Raw genomic sequence first — 20,582 nt, forward strand, 5'->3', positions numbered from 1 at the left:
AAAGATAAAAAATATATAACAAAAAAAAAAAGAGAAAAATTATAAAGAGTTCAAAAAGGTGGTTATCTCCGTAAAGATAAGTGAATTTGCTTTTCCATACACATATATTAACAAGAGCCCATAAAATTGCACTAACTACTATAACTAGTGATATAAAATTTGTTCAAATCATCATAGTATTATCGTAATATAAAAGAACCCGTAGTAGAATAGATCAGAGGTGAGGTGGACCGGTGGATGATACTTGAGCTCACCTCGAAAGGTGAACGAGTCTAGGAGTGTGTTAGTTTGCATATATCTTGTATTTTTATGGTACTCGAACTCTATCCCATGAGAAACAATATATTGCACTGTTAAAACTTGAAACATTCATACTTGGAACTTGTATTTTATTAGAGGTTCCGAACACCCTTTTGAAACTTGTAATTTTTTCCCCACTACAAACAAAATAACTATAATAAATAAAAGTAAACTACATCCTGCATGTTCATACAAATATGATCAAAGAGGGTATAAGGTAGTGGTATAAGTTTTCATCATGTACACTCATTGTGGGACTACTCGTACTTTTCATTAATTTTTAGGATTTTTAGTTTATTATACTGGATCCGATCCACAAAACTTCATTATAATTGAAATTGGAACGAGGAAGGGAAGAGAATTGAATTGGGTTTTAGCTTCTTCTTTTTAATTATAATTTTATAAGTTTGATCTATATTTTATGAAATATATAAATATAATAATAATAATAATAATAATAATAATAATAATAATAAAATTTCTTTACGGTTTCATTATGGACACAGTTTGAGGAATCGGTCACCAGTACCTCACATCGTTACGTTCCTAACATCAATACAAGGGATTCCATCCTCATTTTAATTGACTCTAACCGGAATCTACTCTTAATGGGTAAGTTGTTACCTATTCTCTGTGTATCCGGTGTTCATGCATACTCCTAAATGAATGTGATGTACAACAGCCTAATTAAGAAGTCTCTTTATTTAATCTTCTTTTTCATGTTTGTCTTTTAGGTAACTTTTTATTTACTTGAATAATGTGGTTGTCCTGTCTTGTCTTGTGGTGGCCAAGTCAAATGCAATCTTCATAAAGTGGGGCCCCGCTCTCCTTCACCGAGATTTTTGAAACTTGGTATGGTGCGCGTTCGTAAGTACAAGGAATAGGATCCCGAAGGAAATGAGCTTGTACAGGACCCACAAACTTGAAAAGTTCTGGATTTTCTCCGGGTTGAGATAGAGTTTAGCTGTAAAAAATAAAGAACGGATTACAGTAATTATATCTTTATTTATTTGATATACTTCAGTCATATGTATTTTTCTTTGCAATGATTTAAATGAATCTGTTGTATTTTGTCTGTGTAATTTACCTTTTTGAACGTTTTCTCCTGTGCTCGTTTTTATTACCAATGAATATTCATTGACTAGAGAAAAAAAAAGTTTCTTATATACATCTTAAGAATCAATGACGAAGATGACACTGATGACCAGGCCAACCATAGCCATAGCTGATCCAATAAAATACAGAGAACGACAAACAAAATGAGCTAAGCTAAGGGCTCAGGTCGGGTCAGATCAGGTCAATTCAAGGAAGGAAGGAAGGCCCAATGGGGATAATGGCATTCATAAACCCACCCAGGCCCACTGTACCAAACGCAATGCAGCCAGCCACAACAATCCCCTCTTCATATCCCTCATACATACATACCTGCAACACGCCTACAATACAGTCAAAATTCTGTCTTTCTGTTCTTTTTATCTTGGCCGGTGTCTGCCGAGCAATCTCCATAACCATTCTTCCTTTACTTCCGACCTCGTCTTCCCCAAAAATTCTACGACACCATCTATATATATATATATATACACGATAAATGTATGTATTTAATGGATGCAATTTAATCGTGAAATTTTAAAAGTGAAGATTCAGAAAATTTCAATGGTAGAGATTTTTTTTTCTTTGGTTGAAATGGTGGAAATTTTAATGTGGGCCTTTGGTCGGATGTAAAGTGAGGAATTTACGTTGTAAAGGTTGAACTTTACATCTTATTTTACTACGTCTAGTCATAAAAGTTATAAAAGTTAATTATTATAATTATTTTTTTAAATTAGAACTTTATAATCGTGATTGGTAAAGACCTTGCATCTGAAACATGTGCCATTTTATTAATTATTTATAATTTCTCTTTCACTGTATTTGAAACGTGTGTCATTTTATTAATTATTTATAATTTTTCTTTCACTGTATTAAGATTTAGGCTTCATTTGTAAACAAAAAAAAAAAATTGTTGTCGCAGACTTTGCAACTGCCAGAAACGTCTGCCATTCCAGAATCCAGACTTCGAAATTATAAAGTGAAAATCTTCACGTTCATTTTGGGCTCAGCGAGTGTGCTCAGATATCAGACATTGCTGAGGGAGAGAAGGCGGGAAAGAGGGTGAGAGACAACAGCAGAGATTCAGTAAGTAGCGGGTCGCCATGGGTGGAACTGACAAAAACAAAGACACACACTCAATCACCACCATAGACAACTCCAGAGATTAACAACACCATGCTAACTCATTTCCCCCCACTGATCTACAAAATCCGTAACCCCCACCCCCATAAGATTAAATATTAAAGATTTTCTGACATATCGGGATAAAGAAAGAAGCAAGTTACTAACACCGAGCAACCATTCACATCAATCTAAATCCGTTTTAACACCTTCTCAGCTGCAGCCACAGTCCGCTGGATATCATCTGTGGTGTGAGCCAAACTCGTAAATCCAGCCTCAAATTGTGAGGGAGCGAGGTAAACACCCTCCTCCAGCATCCCTCTGAAGAACCTGCCAAATTTCGCCGTGTCACTCTTTTTGGCATCCGCAAAGTTATGAACAGGCCCCTCCCTAAAGAAAAACCCGAACATCCCTCCGATGTATCCACCGCACATGGCATGTCCTGCCTTTTTCCCTACCTCGAGAATCCCTTGAATGAGTTCCCTCGTGATTTCATTCAAATACTCGTAACTCCTCGGCTCTTTCAAGCGCTGTAGAGTGTGGAAGCCTGCAGTCATTGCCAACGGATTCCCACTTAAGGTCCCAGCCTGGTACATGGGCCCAGCTGGTGCAACCATCTCCATGATGTCCCTTCGTCCTCCATATGCCCCAACAGGCAGCCCACCCCCTATGATCTTGCCGAGCGTTGTCAAATCAGGAGTTATGCCAAAGTATTCCTGTGCTCCACCGTACGCCAGACGAAATCCTGTCATGACCTCATCAAAGATGAGGAGGGCATCGTTCTCCTTAGTAATCTTGCGGAGAAATTCAAGGAACTCTGATTTAGGAGTAATAAAGCCTGAGTTCCCAACAACAGGCTCGAGAATAATGCCAGCAATCTCTCCCTTGTGGGCCTTGAAGAGTTCCTCCACACCTGAGATATCGTTGTATGCAGCTGTTAGGGTGTCTATGGTAGCCGCTCTCGGAACCCCCGGAGAATCAGGGAGCCCTAGAGTAGCAACACCACTCCCAGCTTTGACAAGGTATGGATCAGCATGACCATGGTAACAACCTTCAAATTTAATAATCTTCGGGCGATCAGTGAAGGCACGAGCGAGACGGAGAACCCCCATGCATGCTTCAGTACCCGAATTGACAAAACGAACCATTTCTATGCTTGGAACAGCCGCAATCACCATCTCGGCAAGAACATTCTCTAGTAGACAAGGAGCACCAAAGCTGGTTCCTTCTTTCATTGTTTCAGCAAGGGCAGCAAGGACCTGTGGGACAAAGCTTATTAGTCCACATATCTAGAAGACCCGAGAAAGGTAAGTGGAAGATATGAACAGCAAGATGATGTGTCCAAATCCCTGCAGTTAAGAAGTACTTGAGAGCCCTCTCAATTGATGACTATGTTCAAGATAAGCAAAAAGGGGTACCTTATCATCAGCATGGCCAATAATGGCTGGACCCCAAGAGCCCACATAGTCGATGTACTCGTTGCCATCAATATCCCACATGTGAGATCCCTTAACAGATTTGATAAAAACTGGCTGTCCCCCAACAGAGTTGAAGGCACGGACTGGAGAATTGACCCCTCCAGGCATCAATTCCTACAAAAAGCCGCATCCAAGTGAATGACTATGAAAAAGAAATCCTCGAAAAGAACTGAGAACAAACTAAGAAGGTCGCCATGGCAGGGCCGGAAGTAACATAGATGAGAGAACAGCAAATAATGTTTCTTAATCAATGAAAAAAGGGTAAAGGAATCGGATCATGTTTCCACCAGATTTGGCACCGTTGGCTCGACCAAAGACTGAATTTTTTATTTTTACTTTTCTCTTTCCTGGTAGCTCATCTTCTTTGACGGAGCAATCCGGTCAGAGCAACTTTTCAGCATTTGAGAAAGAACAAGAGCTGGACAATGAAAGAAATGCGAGTTTCATCCTAGTAAAATGGCCTTAAAATTCTCTCTCTCTCTCGCGCGCGCGCTCGCCTCTCCTACCTGCTACAGCCGCCGAGCAATCAGAAACAAAGAGCTCTAGAGCAGATAGGATTGCCAAAACTAAGCATAGTGAGAGCATGAGGATAGTGATAAAGCCCATCTTACTTTCGTTAATTGCGTGAGGATGGCCTAATTCGACATAATCAAATATTCAAATCGAGCCAGGCCGCTATGCTATCAGAAGAAGAATACGGGTGAGCGGATCTCTGAAAAGCAAGAGTGTCCAGTCCAGGCAGGGAAAGGGGGGGTGGAGAGGAGAAAAAATGAGGTACCTTGGCGGCGTTGAAAGCCTCCTCGGACTTTTGGAGGGTGAAGGTCTTCCTCTTCTCATCGAGAGAGACTGACATTCGGACAGAATGGCGAGAGGAGGAGGCTTGGCGTTTGCAGAAGGTCGAAGAAGAGGACGTAATTCCCAGCAACGCAACCCCACTGCTCATGGTAGCAGCCATATTGGCGTCCCTCTCCGCTTCCTTCTCTCTCTCTCTCTCTCTCTCTCTCTGCGCTTCCTCTGCGGGTCAAGAAAGCAGATAAGAAGGAAGGAAGGACCAGCCTTCCCTTCTTATTATAAGAGCAAATAGACTGTTTCGTCCTTGAGAGATTGAATTTGTATTAATTTGGTCCTTTAGTAATTTTTTACACCAACTGGTGTTCCCGAGTAAGCCACTTTCCATCAATTGAATCCTTTTTTTTTATCTTTCGTTCTTTTTATATATAAATTTAGCCCTTTTATGTATAAATTTCGTCATTCTAAATATCAAAATAGTCCTTGACTTTTAATTCACATCAATTAAGTTTTTCTGCAGGCCAAACTTGGACCCATCAATTAGGTCTTTCACATCAGATATTTCCCTTCTTCTCGACCTCAAACTCATTCTTTTATGCTGTTTCAAATGGCAACTTCGAAGACTCGGTTCTTTCTCCATAGAACACCAAATGCGACGTTCTTAGGTGTCTACAAAAACCACATATAAAAAACAACTACAGACTAGTAGCAAATGGAAGTTCAGAAAATTGAGAAATCAAGTCGAAAACTAAGGACAAAACAATTTTTGCCATAGAGAAAGACACTTTAAAATGTCGTAACTTTTAAACCGTTCTACGAAATAGCACGATTTTCCCATTGCTATAGGATCCCAACCATGTAAAAAACTTTTAGAAAAAACATGACTATACGTGATAATACCATGAACAACCTCTATTAAGTTCTCTCTCGGACACTAAAACGTTGGCCAAATCAAAAGGAGGGGTGGTCGAAACTTTATTTTGTAGAAGATGATGATGTCTTCTTAGACCACTGTATGGTCGTGAAAGCTGCAACTTAAGACGTGAGCTCAACTTTCACTACACCTTATTAGACCTCATTACCACTCCTCTCTCTCTACTCACTCTCTTCCTTTCTCAATCCCCATTTCCTTCATGCACATACAATATAAAACTTTTTTCAAATAGATATGTTATGACTATCCAACAAGGAACAAGGTAAGCAACAACAAACCAGGATGGCTGCTTCCAAGCCCACCTCCTGGTTGTCATCGAGATAGACGTCTAAGATAAAGTCCTATCCAGTAAGCATTCCTTCCGCATGTGAACAAAATAAATCATTTCTCTCTCCTCACTCTAGCTCATCTAAAAAGAATAAGAGAGTAAAGAGTATCTCTCTTCTCTTCCATCTTCGTCGTCGTCCTCCTTCTTCATACAGGTCTGGATCTTTAGCATCGACCCAACATTGGGGATTGGAATGGAAGATGAGGTGAGGATGACAGGGATAAATGGTGGTGAGGGGATGTGAACCATTGCCAGGGGAATATTCAACTTACAGGGCCATATGTTTGAAGAAAGTAACTTCTTGCATCTGCGAACGTAACTATAGGACTAGATAGACTCATCACAGTTCAAGAAATCCACGAGATCAAGCACATGATTGAACCTTATAGGGTTTTATGGTTTTACTCTTCTCAGCTTTTCTGTTGGAACGCATTCAGGAAGCTCAATGGTCCACGGATATTTGCAGATCTCACACAACATGTCTCAAATTTATAACTAGATAGAATTAAGTTATTCTAAGTACTTTTTGGGCTATAAATCGTTGCTGGATCCTTGAATTAGTTGAATTTTTATTAGTTTTTAGGTCCTTTTTTTGTTTATTTTCATTCTCTAGGTTATCTATTATTTTTCTCTATTCTAAGTGATTACTTGGATAATTCCAATGAATTTCATGCTGTTGATCGAGTTCTATTTCTTGATAGATGTTTATGGACTCAGGAGTGCCCAAAAGTTTGAGAACGATGTATGGACAATGTCAAGGAAGCGCGTGGATCACTTAGACGGGCAAGGCTTTGGCCCATTCATCAAGAGCTATGACAATTATCTTAACTTGATGCTCAAGTTAATATGAGAAGTTTGTTCGAGCTCGATTCAAGTGGATATCAAGGCATGGAATTTGAATTGTAATACATAGGAAATTAGATTTAGATAGATTAAGATTTGATTTTTAATTCTTCCTCTTAAATAGCCCAAGAGGGCGTGAGCTTTAAGGGTGGACCGCAAAGGAAGAAAGCTTACATTCAAGGGAGAATTATATGGGTTTCAGGGTTCTCGTAGCAAATTTTTTGTCCTTTTTATCTTAAACTCGTGCCAATTTCTCTTCAATGTCAATGTCTATGTTGAATTCTTATATGTGTTCTTCATTTCTTATAGGCTAATTTCATATGTTAGGATTGCAATTCAACTCACATGCTGTTAATTCATATCTATTTAGTCTATTTTCGTGCTTAATGCTTGCAATTACTTGATCACCGATTGTATATGATTTCAATAATCTAGATGAACTCGAAAGAGGAATTTTAGATATAGATTAGGCGTAGACTAGCCTAAGATTGGATTTGATAGATCGTTTCTAGGGGAGATTCGGGTCTGTGGTTGATTTGTAAGTAAGATAGAAATATACCTATTCATCTTAGGTAGACGAAGGGTTGGTACTTAAAAAACTTGCAATAATTCAGTACCCGTAAAAATATAGGGGATTGATTAATGTAAGTATTTTCTTGAGTGATTGAAAGAACCTTAAGGATAGTTAATAACCTAGGTTAGTAGATAGGATTTAAACGAATTTGGGATAGAGGAAATAGCTCGAGTTAGCTATGCGTTGGGAAAAATTATAATTCTAAGACATTTCCACCAATTGATCGTTGATTATTCTTGATTTATTTAATTTTATTTTAATAAATTGATTTTTGATTTGCTTTACTTTGATTAAGTTGTGAATTTCGATCAGTAGAAGATTTCTAGGTCTAGTCCTCATGGGAACGATACTCTATTCATCGTTATATTACTTGCCACGATCCGTTCACTTGCGGGGTGAAAAACTGTCAAATACAAATTCATTGAAGGTATTCATTGGGCACTAATCATGATAGGCTCTTCCTGTATGGTAAAAAATGCGGAAGAGTGGGAGGTTGTGATAACACTCTTAGAAGAAGCAACTAATGGAGAAGGGTGGGATAAAATACTTAAGATCACCATTGATGGGTTCAAGCAACTTCATAGAGCTATTTTCTTTGTTATTGCGTACTTTTTGAATGTTTAAGACTAAAACACGGTCGTGGATGTTTTAGATGTTTTTGAATCGCTTTTCGACGTCGGAGTAGAAGAACTTATTAGTAAATCATTGATAAGTATTGAACAGAACAAGTTCCAGTGAGCGAGTCACTAAGGGATACCACAAGGAAAATCTTCCATGCGAAGTCAGGTGGTATTTGTTCTATGTTCTTTTGTTATTGTTCTTAATGAAGGGCACATCCGCCACGCCCGACTCACTTGTCGACCTACGGAAGTACGGGTGGTGGTTATTGCTCCCTTCGCGCCACCTAAGTTAGGGCGGCATAAGCTGTGGAGCAGTTATGACTTCACCGGAGAAGTCACCATGGAAACAAACTAGTGACCATGAAGAAGAAGAAGAAGAAGAGAGATTTGTCTCAGAGAAGAAGTTTAAAGAGGAAGAGAGATTTGCAGCAGAGGACCCATTTGAAGGGAAGGGACTTATAAGGACCTATTTGGGGTAACGGTTTCAAAAGACCTAGTTGAGTCAAACATGTTCTCCATTAAGTTTTGATGGATTAATGGACGGAAGGACTATTTTGATGTAAAAAAATAGTTGGGGACTACTTTCAAAAGTCAAATACCTATCTGATTACTTGAGGACAAAATTGATGCAAAAAGGATTCAATTGATGGAATGTTACTTATTCGGGGACCGAATTGGTGTAACAAGTCACTAAAGGACCAAATTGATGCAAAATCAATCTCTCTGGAATGAAATTGTCTATTTACTCTTCATATTACACTGTCTGGACTCTGGAGGGCTTGGGTCGACCACACAAAACATAAAAGAATACAGTATAATAATATATGATGATTATACAACCAAATAGACTGAGATCGCTAACCGAACAACCATTCTTTTGATGGAAGGGCCCAATAAATTTCACAATGTGGGCCAGATTAGGCCTTGGTACTCGGGCTTTCGACTCTACGATGGATCACTTCCTTCAATCTTGCCAGGGCCTCTGGTTATTAGTTAAACCCTCCTGGTCTGGTTGGAAAATGAATTAAAGCGCATACAGGGATCGAGTACCTCAGTGGTTAGTCAAATTCTCTTGGATGGAAAATGAATTAAAGCGCGTACAGGGATCGAGTACCTCAGTTGTTAGTCAAATTCTCTTGGATGGAAAATGAACACGATGAAATGACTATTACGAACGATACGAAGACAAATAATGTTTCTGGTCAAGACTAGATACATGCGTGCGCTCATACACCGTTCGGAGCACGCTTATCTATACAATAAGTCGAAAAACCTTTCCAATGATTGTTTTTAAGCATACTTGATACATATACACACATATATATAAACAAGAGTGTTATCCCCGCTATATACGGAATTAAACTTAAGGTTAACTAACCAATAACACTCGTATTCGCATTGTGCATGATTAATTATTATCAAAAAGTTATTTTCATATATATTATTCAACTTGTTGCCTAAAATTTGAAATTATCAATTAGTTTATGTGCCATAATGCTTTTAAAGAACGTCCAAATTTTTCCATTTGCATAACTTAATTTAAACCATATTAAAGGAATATCAAATTCATCATATTGAGTTAGCACATCAAAAAATGGCAAAATGTTTTCCATAACGGGGGAGGAAACAATCGTAAAGCCTGATGAGGAAGAAGAGCTTGTGAGTTATACTTACCAAGCATAATCACCACTTGAGGAATGCTGCCGAGCATTTGGAACAAACTGGCCCCAAAGATACCCGTCCCGAACATCCGAAAGAACAAATCCGACCCTGAGGACACATAATGTGATGCGACTGCCAACAAGTACTCATAAACTATTATCAGGAACAGCTCTCCCCACACCTCCGTCGTGCAGGGCAGGAACCCGTAAGTTGGGGTGCAAGTCACGGTCGTTGTCCTGAGACCAAGGACCTGGCCCTGCCCCCCGAGCCGATCCATGCCGTCGGATATGATCCCTCTTATGGAAGGGCCAGTGACGGAATGGACCATTAGGACCCAAAAGACAGCGAGTGCGAGCCGCCCCCTCATCACTGTCCTTTCAAGAGGAGTCATAATGGGGAGGTGATTGGTCCCTTTTCTTGTGGTGCACATTTCACTTTCACAATTTCTTTTTTCCAAACACTCCACTTTTCTCTCCTTAATTCTCCTCTCTCTCGTTTTGCCCGTTTCTCTCCCTCCTTAAAAACAATTTAGTTATTTTCTTCAAATTTAATATTTTATATGTTCAATTGTTGATAAGCAGTAAATACAACTAGAAGACCAATTTTAGTAGTACTTTGTTTATGTTAAATCCCATAATTAAAGAATTGACAAATTAATAACTAAAAATTTCTATAAAATTACATATAACATAAACAAAGAAAGAAATATAAAAGAAATATTAATTAATACATAATGATTAATATGTGTATTAATTAATTTAACATCAAAGAAATATTCGTTTTGATTAATATAGTATTTTTCCTCAATAATCCAAGAAAGTGTTTTTTTAAAGGCATGCGAGTTAAATTTTAGAAAAAAAAAATTTGATGAAATGTAGCTGTCATTTTAGAATCCATTTATGACATCTTACCCATCAATATTAGGAAGACAATATATATAATTTAGAAAAATCCATACATACATATATATTAAAAAAATGGCTTGCATTGCATTTTTTTGCCTTTTGTCTTGGGAAATTAATTATTGCTTACATATATTTTCACATATTTCATTTGTTTTTATTTCAAATTATTTTTCGTTCTTATTTTTGGAAAAGAATCCTCCTAATTATTGAGCTAATTAATTATATTTCGTTCTCATTTTTCATTATCTTAATCTTTTCATTCTCATTTTAGGTTTATGTTTTTTTCTTTGGTGGAGGGTTATATGTTTTTGCATCAACAGAGAAAACCACCTCCTTCAACCAAATACTCTTCGATGATTAATTATTTTCATGGAAAATTACAAAAACGATTAACAGATGAACGAACAAATGAATATCCAAGAAATAGAGAGAGGGAATTATAATAAAAAATAGAGAGACGGAGAGGGAATGGATTGCCGTTGATTCCATGTAATGAGAGATTTTTAACTTCGAATTTTCTCCAACTTATTTAATTTTCCGTATATGAATTTAAAAATACTAATTTCTTAAATGGTTATTTATTAGAATGAAGCTTCTTTATGAATGAAGCCACGTAATAGAAAGCTAATGGCTTGACATATGGCACCCTATATCCTATGATGTCACCATATTGTCAAATCTATTATATGCTTTAAGAATTACTCAAAATATCTCATGGATTATATTTGGTTCCAAATCCATCTCGCCGTCAATTTATCAATTAATAAAACGTAAGTAGGCTCAAACCTATTCCAAGATTTTAATTTTTTCTCAAATTTATATTTTTTTGCTCAAATCTATCATGGATAAAGGGCCACAATGGCAAGAATGGGTCCGCTTATGTTCCACGTCAACAACACCATTAAAAGTTGACGGAATATATCATGGCATGATAGATTTGAAATAAAATGTAAACCATGAAATATTTTGCATAATTTTTAAAGTATATGATAGATTTGAAAATTTAGTGAAATCATAGGATATATGGGGTAATAACCCTTTTTATTAATCCTAGGATCATACATTCTTGCTTCCTTTTAATCATCTTTAACTATCGTCTTCCTTGTAGGTGAAGCAATGCAATACAGAGTTAAAGGCTTAACACATGATATTATCTTATTAATATTGAGATGACACATATTACAGTTTCATTTAACCTACTTTTACATCCTAATGATGGGTCGGCTAAAGTGATGGTCTGCCGGATCAAAGGCGACATTAATATTGAGATATCATAGTTTCATTAATATTGAGATGTCAAAGTCCTGACCAAAGGCGACCCAAAATGATGGGTTAGCCAAAGTAATGGTTGTTCCATGCAATGTTTGAAACGACCCAAACTTTTGAGTCACTCAAAGCTAACATTGGCCGACCCAATTTGGATCGAGAGAGCCTTGACTTTGGCCGATCAAATGTTTTGGTTCATGAGAGCTGTGTGTTGGGCTACCTTCTTGGGGGTCGTGACATGTTATCCAAAGTCGACTCTTCTTTTAGGGTCGTTATAGGTCTGTCCCTCCCGACCTTCGAGGGGTCGACCCAAACAGAGTACACATTTATATAGTGCGACCCTTAGTAACTGCTAATAGCCCGCTGTCAGTACACAAGGACAAAAAATGATTGTCACTGTTAGCACGTTACTAGCATGTTACGAGTTTGCTCCTCACTTGTTTACAAGCTATTTGTTAATTGCAATATAGACCAAATAAATTACACATCGATTTGATAACCCGAATAATTATGTCCAAAGTCATTACATAATATTTTAAAAATTCTACGGTTACAAGACCTGACAAAGCCAAATACTTATTAAACAAATTTACATTTGTTCTGCAGCAACTTCAACTCAAATTGCTTCTTCCAGCCGTGCTTGTTCTTTTCGAATTTTTCTTCTTCAGGTCATTCTTATCCTTTGTCTCCGAAGCTTTGAAACTAGGGCAAGTTCTCCTTCAAGAAGGAGATATCTCTTCGTTACTTATAGACTTCCATACATCAGGCAAGGTCCTTACTCATCTAGTAAAGGGAAAATAGCCTTCAAAACTTTGTCGTTCGACATCATCTAGGAGTTAAAAGAAGCCCTTTTAACCATCTAATTGCTTCACATCCATCAGTCTGTGATTTACACAAATACAAGTGGATTTAGGGCAATTGGAAATTCCAATTGTAAGTAAATTGACAACCTTATTACTTCAATTTTCTGATTGTTTGGCAAGCAATTACAAATCTTGGAACCTTTACACCTTAGATTGCTATAAGTTGTCAATTTATCTCTCGACCACCAAAATTCAAACAAGATAAGCTAGAACAAGAGACCCATACAAGAAACAACAAGAGGAAGCCCTAACAATTTAGAAACCTTACCTGAAAAATCTCTGGTTATGGAGAAATCACGTCAAGGAAGCAGGACAAGATCGAACCGACAAGCTAATTTCGAGATCAAATCAACAGAGAGAGATATCAGGGGAGTGACTTGATGATATTGGGATCTCAAGAACCCATACGAATGATGGAGATCTCACAGAGACGAAAGCGGAGCCATCCACTTGTTTGTGCAGCTGATGAGTTGGAGAAAACGATCGATTGTGAAGGGATGAGCGCAGCTCCATCTCGAGAATGGAAGGAGGTTCGGACAGCAGTGACAACAATTCAAGGAGGTGAAGGAAGGAAGAGGATGGCAGCGGCTGGTTTAGAAGAGGAGGCGTTAAGTAACGACATGCAGTTTTTGTGAGGGGCAGTAACATCACTGCTTACCTTACTACAAAAGGAGATTTGTGTGGATGACTTCTCTTAAAATGAAAATTTTTCAAACTTTAAAATTTGAAATTTGAATTTTGAAGTTTAAAATTTAAAATTTTAATTTAGAAAATTGAAACTGAACCTTTGCACACTCTTATGAAAGGGTTAGCAAAGGGGTACTTTAGGCGACTCTAGAAGGTGTGTTTGTTTTCGGAACAATGTTCAACTCAATTCAACTCAACTCCACTTATCTTTAATTCAATATCACAATCATTACTTTTTTATTTTTTAAATATTTTTAACCATTCAATTCAATTTTTTATATTAAATTCTCTCAACTATTCATTACTTTTTCACAATTTAACAACACAATCATTACTTAATCATTATTTTCTCTCAATTATTTATTATTTTTTCACACTTTTTCTCATGATTCAACAATACAATCATTACAAACCAATTAAAACCAAAACTCAACTCAAATCAATTCTCAATTCAAACACACTCTTAAGTATCCCTTTGCCCACTCTTATGAAATGGTCAGCACTGACCTTCAAAAGGGGTTGGGATAGAAAGGCCTAAGGCGATCTTAGTTTTTGGGTGGGCAAAAACTTCACTGTAGGCAGCTCTTTTTTTCGAGATTGGGATACAAAGGTCTTGGACAACCTATTTTCCAGTAACCTTATGTATAGAGTTGACAAAAATAGATCTAGGACAGCCCTTTTTCAAAAGGGTCGGGATAGGGATGCCTAGGGCGATCATTTTTGCCGACATTTCAAGAAGGGTCGGCCAAAACATGGCCAACGCCGGCCCACTTTTTGGGTCGCCCCAGACCCCAATGACCCATACTTTGGGCTATCCTCTGAGAAAGGTCGGGAAAAAAGGGTTGTCCTTGGTCCCTTTTCTTGTGGTGCACATTTCACTTTCACAATTTCTTTTTTCCAAACACTCCACTTTTCTCTCCTTAATTCTCCTCTCTCTCGTTTTGCCCGTTTCTCTCCCTCCTTAAAAACAATTTAGTTATTTTCTTCAAATTTAATATTTTATATGTTCAATTGTTGATAAGCAGTAAATACAACTAGAAGACCAATTTTAGTAGTACTTTGTTTATGTTAAATCCCATAATTAAAGAATTGACAAATTAATAACTAAAAATTTCTATAAAATTACATATAACATAAACAAAGAAAGAAATATAAAAGAAATATTAATTAATACATAATGATTAATATGTGTATTAATTAATTTAACATCAAAGAAATATTCGTTTTGATTAATATAGTATTTTTCCTCAATAATCCAAGAAAGTGTTTTTTTAAAGGCATGCGAGTTAAATTTTAGAAAAAAAAAATTGATGAAATGTAGCTGCCATTTTAGAATCCATTTATGACATCTTACCCATCAATATTAGGAAGACAATATATATAATTTAGAAAAATCCATACATACATATATATTAAAAAAATGGCTTGCATTGCATTTTTTTGCCTTTTGTCTTGGGAAATTAATTATTGCTTACATATATTTTCACATATTTCATTTGTTTTTATTTCAAATTATTTTTCGTTCTTATTTTTGGAAAAGAATCCTCCTAATTATTGAGCTAATTAATTATATTTCGTTCTCATTTTTCATTATCTTAATCTTTTCATTCTCATTTTAGGTTTATGTTTTTTTCTTTGGTGGAGGGTTATATGTTTTTGCATCAACAGAGAAAACCACCTCCTTCAACCAAATACTCTTCGATGATTAATTATTTTCATGGAAAATTACAAAAACGATTAACAGATGAACGAACAAATGAATATCCAAGAAATAGAGAGAGGGAATTATAATAAAAAATAGAGAGACGGAGAGGGAATGGATTGCCGTTGATTCCATGTAATGAGAGATTTTTAACTTCGAATTTTCTCCAACTTATTTAATTTTCCGTATATGAATTTAAAAATACTAATTTCTTAAATGGTTATTTATTAGAATGAAGCTTCTTTATGAATGAAGCCACGTAATAGAAAGCTAATGGCTTGACATATGGCACCCTATATCCTATGATGTCACCATATTGTCAAATCTATTATATGTTTTAAGAATTACTCAAAATATCTCATGGATTATATTTGGTTCCAAATCCATCCCGCCGTCAATTTATCAATTAATAAAACGTAAGTAGGCTCAAACCTATTCCAAGATTTTAATTTTTTCTCAAATTTATATTTTTTTGCTCAAATCTATCATGGATAAAGGGCCACAATGGCAAGAATGGGTCCGCTTATGTTCCACGTCAACAACACCATTAAAAGTTGACGGAAGATATCATGGCATGATAGATTTGAAACAAAATGTAAACCATGAGATATTTTGCATAATTTTTAAAGTATATGATAGATTTGAAAATTTAGTGAAATCATAGGATATATGGGGTAATAACCCTTTTTATTAATCCTAGGATGATACATTCTTGCTTCCTTTTAATCATCTTTAACTATGGTCTTCCTTGTAGGTGAAGCAATGCAATACAGAGTTAAAGGCTTAACACATGATATTATCTTATTAATATTGAGATGACACATATTACAGTTTCATTTAACCTACTTTTACATCCTAATGATGGGTCGGCTAAAGTGATGGTTTGCCGGATCAAAGGCGACATTAATATTGAGATAATAAAAGGTTAGACCAATTTAACTTTTATCTCTCATTTGTAATAAGTATAAATATAATATAGCGAGAGTACTTAGAATTCGGTACATGCACCCTTCCCTTCCCATCTTCTCCCTCTTCCTCTCCCAAGCAGAAAACCCTAGAGAGCGGCCTCCTCATCGGCCCGTCCGGCCTTTGCCGGGGGCGTCCGGTGCCACCTCCCTCACAGATTGCAGACCCACTATCCTTGGATACCAGCTCAAGGCATCCTATCTATTCCACTTTTTTCGTGAAGTAGAATTTCGCCGTGGATTATGGACGATGTTGAGGATCCCCCTCCCGGTGTATACTGGAGTCCATGGTGAAATACTACATACATGTTGTGATTGTGATTAATGATTTTAAGATGGCAATATTCAATTGTACCTGTTTTATTTTGATGTGGCTCTTCGCATTATTTTCCTTTGTGATTTCCCGGTGGATAAATTGTTATAACCTACTCTTGCAATATTTGGTTGAGTATTTTCCACTGTATCCATTTTTGAAGTGAATATATGAAGGATCGTCATGGCCGTTTCAATTAAAAAGTCGTTTAAAAGCATTCTCAAACTGAGAGCCAGGCGGAGTTATTGGGCCAAAGTCAGAGATGAGTCCGACCCAAACATTTCAGAGAAGTTCGTTGGACCACTTTCGGCCCGGCCCTCCTTTCAAGCTTGCCGGGCCCTTCATAATTCCCTCTTGCTGTTCCGATCTCTTACATCTTCTTATATATATACTAGATTAGATCGGAAGTTTGATTATATATGTAGGTCTAAAACATATTATATTATCATAGCCACTAACACTATGACCTTATTAATTATAATATATAAACATCAAAATTAAATATTTGAAATAAGTATGTCACGATATAACACTATGACATTATTATATTATCATAGGCACTAACACTATGACCTTATTTTAATATATATATACATATATGTCAAAATTAAATATTTGAAATGAATATGTCTTGATATAACTTAAAAAAAAGATGTGCTAAGAGAAATTGGTGTAAGAAATTTATGAACCAAATTTTCATGTAATATATACAGATTTTAAAAAAGCAACATATACTAAGTGACCGATAGTTACGAAATAATTATTTAAAAATTCAGCCTAATTTTATTAAATGAAGCTATATGTAGCACATGCTAATTGAGATCATTAGTTACAAAATAATTGCTTAATAGTTTAAAAGTAGATTAATTTTATTAGAGAAGTACTATTATAGTTTTAAATTAACCATTGAAACTTATTTGTTGTTTTTGAGAAGTAAGTCATGTTTCCCGTAAATCAAAATAACAATAATGAAAAATGACAGGAAGTATGTAGAAATCAACACATACAATGCAAAGAGATAGAAACGACAAAAGAACAATTAATTAATCATGACAAAATTTCCAAAAAGAGAGTATTATAAGCCGTAAGCTTATGATCATGTAAAGTAAAATTTAGAGATGGCATTGGAGAGGGTTTGAGATGTTTATATCCATCCTATATCGATACCTGTTAAAAAAAATCAAATCTAAATCCTTCCCAAACCCGTTTAATATTTTGAATGAAAATTATCCAATCCTTCCCACTTATTTAACGGAAACCCATAAGGCACTCATTTTTTGCCCGTTATGAAGTTTGCGAGAAAAATTTCTATGAATTTATCATCACATTTGATTTATTGAAGAATGATTTAATATAATAAAAAGTATTCAAATACAAAATATAAATTCTAGGCAAATAATTGTACGAAAGAAAATAAATGAAAGTACTTATAAGTTCATAACATGTTTGAGAAAAACAAACCACAACACTTATAAGTTCATAATATGTTCAAAAATAATTAATCACAACACTTTCAAATACATGACACTGAACCAGTATTGCAAATACTCAAAATTAGAATAAAAAAGGGAAACAAAAGAAAATAACGAATGCTATTTTGTAAATATAAGTAATATGGAGGGTCAAGTAGTTTGTTTACGCTTAACGTGTTTGAGACAGGTATTTAAATAAAATCCTAAACCCATCCCAAACCCTCTAGGATTTTGTCTTCAAGTCCCTAAACCCTTACCATGACCCAACGGGTAAAACCCGTTAATCACCCGTTAGGGTTTGGGATGGGTAAAATACTCGTTTACATAAACCGGTTGCCATCCCTAGTAAAAATTTGTCACAAGTAAATGTGAATTAGAGTGATACATAAAATAAAAAAACGTCATTTGATAATAAGGATTTAATAAACAATAAAGTTTAGGAAAGAGTAAAAGAAGTTTGTATTCTAATTTCTAAACTAAATGATGTGATAAATCTTCATTAATAAATAAATTAGATATATGTCACTCTATAAATATGACTATAAATTGCTAAATCTTATTGGCCCGATGCTTCCAATAAAAAATTAGTTCCAAGTAATCCAATCCTTAGAAGATGACTGCTTTTTAAGCTGAAAATTACTATTAAACCTTTAAATGTACTTTAAATTTAATAAAAAATATTCTAATTTTTTACAAAAAGTAACTCTAATTTTATTGAAGATTAGTGTTTGAAATTTGATTTATAACTGAGACATAATATTATTCTTAATAAGAAAACCACTCAAAATGTAAAATATGAATTATTAAAATAAGAAATGAGAACAGATATTTTAAGATGTGCAATTTGTTAATTATTTAATAAAAAATAGTCATTCACCCAAGAGAAAATAAAAAAAAAATTATATCCACGGAGAAAGCACCAGTTATATATAGCTTATTTGGATTGTGGATTAGGGAGGACTACGGAGGATTATGATCCAGATTTGTAAATAACCCTCATAATCCACCACCCTCTTTAATTTGCAATCTAAACAACCAGTTAAAATCATCACATCACATGCTTGTTTATAATACAAACGCGCGCGCATATAAATATATATATATATATAATTGCACTCGTCGGCTTCAAAAATTAAGAGAATTTACACATTACATCTAACCAATGTTGGGTACAAAAAAACATTTGATTGACAAGTATATAGTTAAGTACATGTACTTATGATAAAAGTAAGCAAATTTCCAACACAAATCATCAATGAATGTAATCTAATTGGTCTCAAAATAAATAGAACACTCTAATTTTTCTAAAAAAAAATTCGGCACATACATTGATGCGGAGGAAAAACAAATGAAAAAATTAATTGAATATAAATAACATGATAAGATAAGTGCAAAAGGAATATTAAAGTTTTTATATAAATTTTTGCAAATAGTGATTAATACAGTTTCGGAGGACATGCATGTAAGGTGAGAGACAACATGAGGAATTGTCTTTAAATAGAAAGTATATAGGATTATAAGGACCAAAATGCAAAAAGAAAAGGGCAAAAAGGTAAAAGATTATATGTAGTTTCAGAAACAAAAACTGTAATCAAGCAAAAATATGAAAGGGAGGCCCATGTCTCTTTCTCTCATTTACATGGACGTGTTTTAAAATTTTAATTGATTGATTGATTGATGATTGAATGAACAGAAAGAACATGATATATAAGATAAGTGCAAAAGGAATATTAAAGTTTATATAAAATTTTGCAAATAGTGATTAGTACAGTTTCGGAGGACATGCATGTAAGGGGAGAGACAACATGAGGATTTGTCTTTTAATAGAAAGTATATAGGACTATAAGGACCAAAATGAAAAAAAAAGAGTAAAAGATTATATGTAGTTTCATAAGCAAAAATTGTAATCAAGCGAAAATATGAAACTGAGGTCCATGTGTCTTCCTCTCATTTGCATGGACGCGTCTTAAAACTTAATTGAATGAATATAAATAACATGATAAGATAAGTGCAAAGGGAATATTAAAGTTTATATAAAATTTTGCAAGACATGCATGTAAGGGGAGAGACAACATGAGGATTGTCTTTAAATAGAAAGTATATAGGATTATAAGGACCAAAATGCAAAAAAAAAGGAAAAAGAAAATAAAAGACTATATGTAGTTTCAGAAATAAAAATTGTAATCAGGCGAAAATATGAAACTGATGTCCATGTGTCTTCCTCACATTTACATGGACGCATTTTAATTATCTAGAATGAAATGAAAGGAAACAACATGATACGATGGTGAAATAAGTACTCGTTGTGATCTAATTGATAACATGAAATAATCATCCCTTCAATTAATTACCTTCCGGTATGTGTGCACTGGTCTCTCTTTGTTTCGTTTCTGATAGTCGCGCGCGCGCCCGCACATATATATATGCACAATATATTTCCAGCATATCCTGGAATCAATTATATTCAAAATTACGTTGAGTTTTGTTCCATCCAATAACTAGTTCACTACAACAAAAACGACCAATAGTGACGTAACCTGGGAGACATCGTGACCATACGTCACATAGTTCAAGCGAAAACGTCTATATAGACATCTATTTAATGACGTTACGAAAGATTATCTTTTAGCGACGCAACAAAGCAGTGTCACCAAAGACCGACGTCTATGG

General features: G+C 35.3%; 2 protein-coding genes and 1 long non-coding RNA gene across 3 annotated transcripts; all 3 read right to left on the reverse strand.

The window, feature by feature from the left end:
- Nucleotides 1-2,449: 2,449 nt before the first annotated feature.
- Nucleotides 2,450-5,027, reverse strand: LOC116214315 (glutamate-1-semialdehyde 2,1-aminomutase, chloroplastic). The gene is made up of 3 exons (XM_031549728.1): nucleotides 4,768-5,027; nucleotides 3,930-4,103; nucleotides 2,450-3,770 (listed from the first exon to the last, which is right to left on the reverse strand). The coding sequence occupies exons 1-3, from the start codon at nucleotides 4,942-4,944 to the stop codon at nucleotides 2,703-2,705; spliced, it is 1,419 nt and encodes a 472-aa protein (XP_031405588.1). The 5' UTR covers nucleotides 4,945-5,027; the 3' UTR covers nucleotides 2,450-2,702.
- Nucleotides 5,028-8,718: 3,691 nt separating this feature from the next.
- On the reverse strand, nucleotides 8,719-10,195 carry LOC116214994 (sodium/calcium exchanger NCL-like). The gene is made up of 2 exons (XM_031550540.1): nucleotides 9,752-10,195; nucleotides 8,719-9,085 (listed from the first exon to the last, which is right to left on the reverse strand). The coding sequence occupies exons 1-2, from the start codon at nucleotides 10,167-10,169 to the stop codon at nucleotides 9,042-9,044; spliced, it is 462 nt and encodes a 153-aa protein (XP_031406400.1). The 5' UTR covers nucleotides 10,170-10,195; the 3' UTR covers nucleotides 8,719-9,041.
- A 2,152-nt stretch (nucleotides 10,196-12,347) lies between these two features.
- Nucleotides 12,348-13,450, reverse strand: LOC116213126. Its single transcript, XR_004158002.1, has 2 exons — nucleotides 13,042-13,450; nucleotides 12,348-12,792 (listed from the first exon to the last, which is right to left on the reverse strand). It is a non-coding gene; the product is annotated as an uncharacterized LOC116213126 (long non-coding RNA).
- Between the last annotated feature and the right edge of the window lie 7,132 nt (nucleotides 13,451-20,582).

Source organism: Punica granatum, chromosome 7 (genome assembly GCF_007655135.1).
Source record: "Punica granatum isolate Tunisia-2019 chromosome 7, ASM765513v2, whole genome shotgun sequence".
Taxonomy (NCBI): domain Eukaryota; kingdom Viridiplantae; phylum Streptophyta; class Magnoliopsida; order Myrtales; family Lythraceae; genus Punica; species Punica granatum.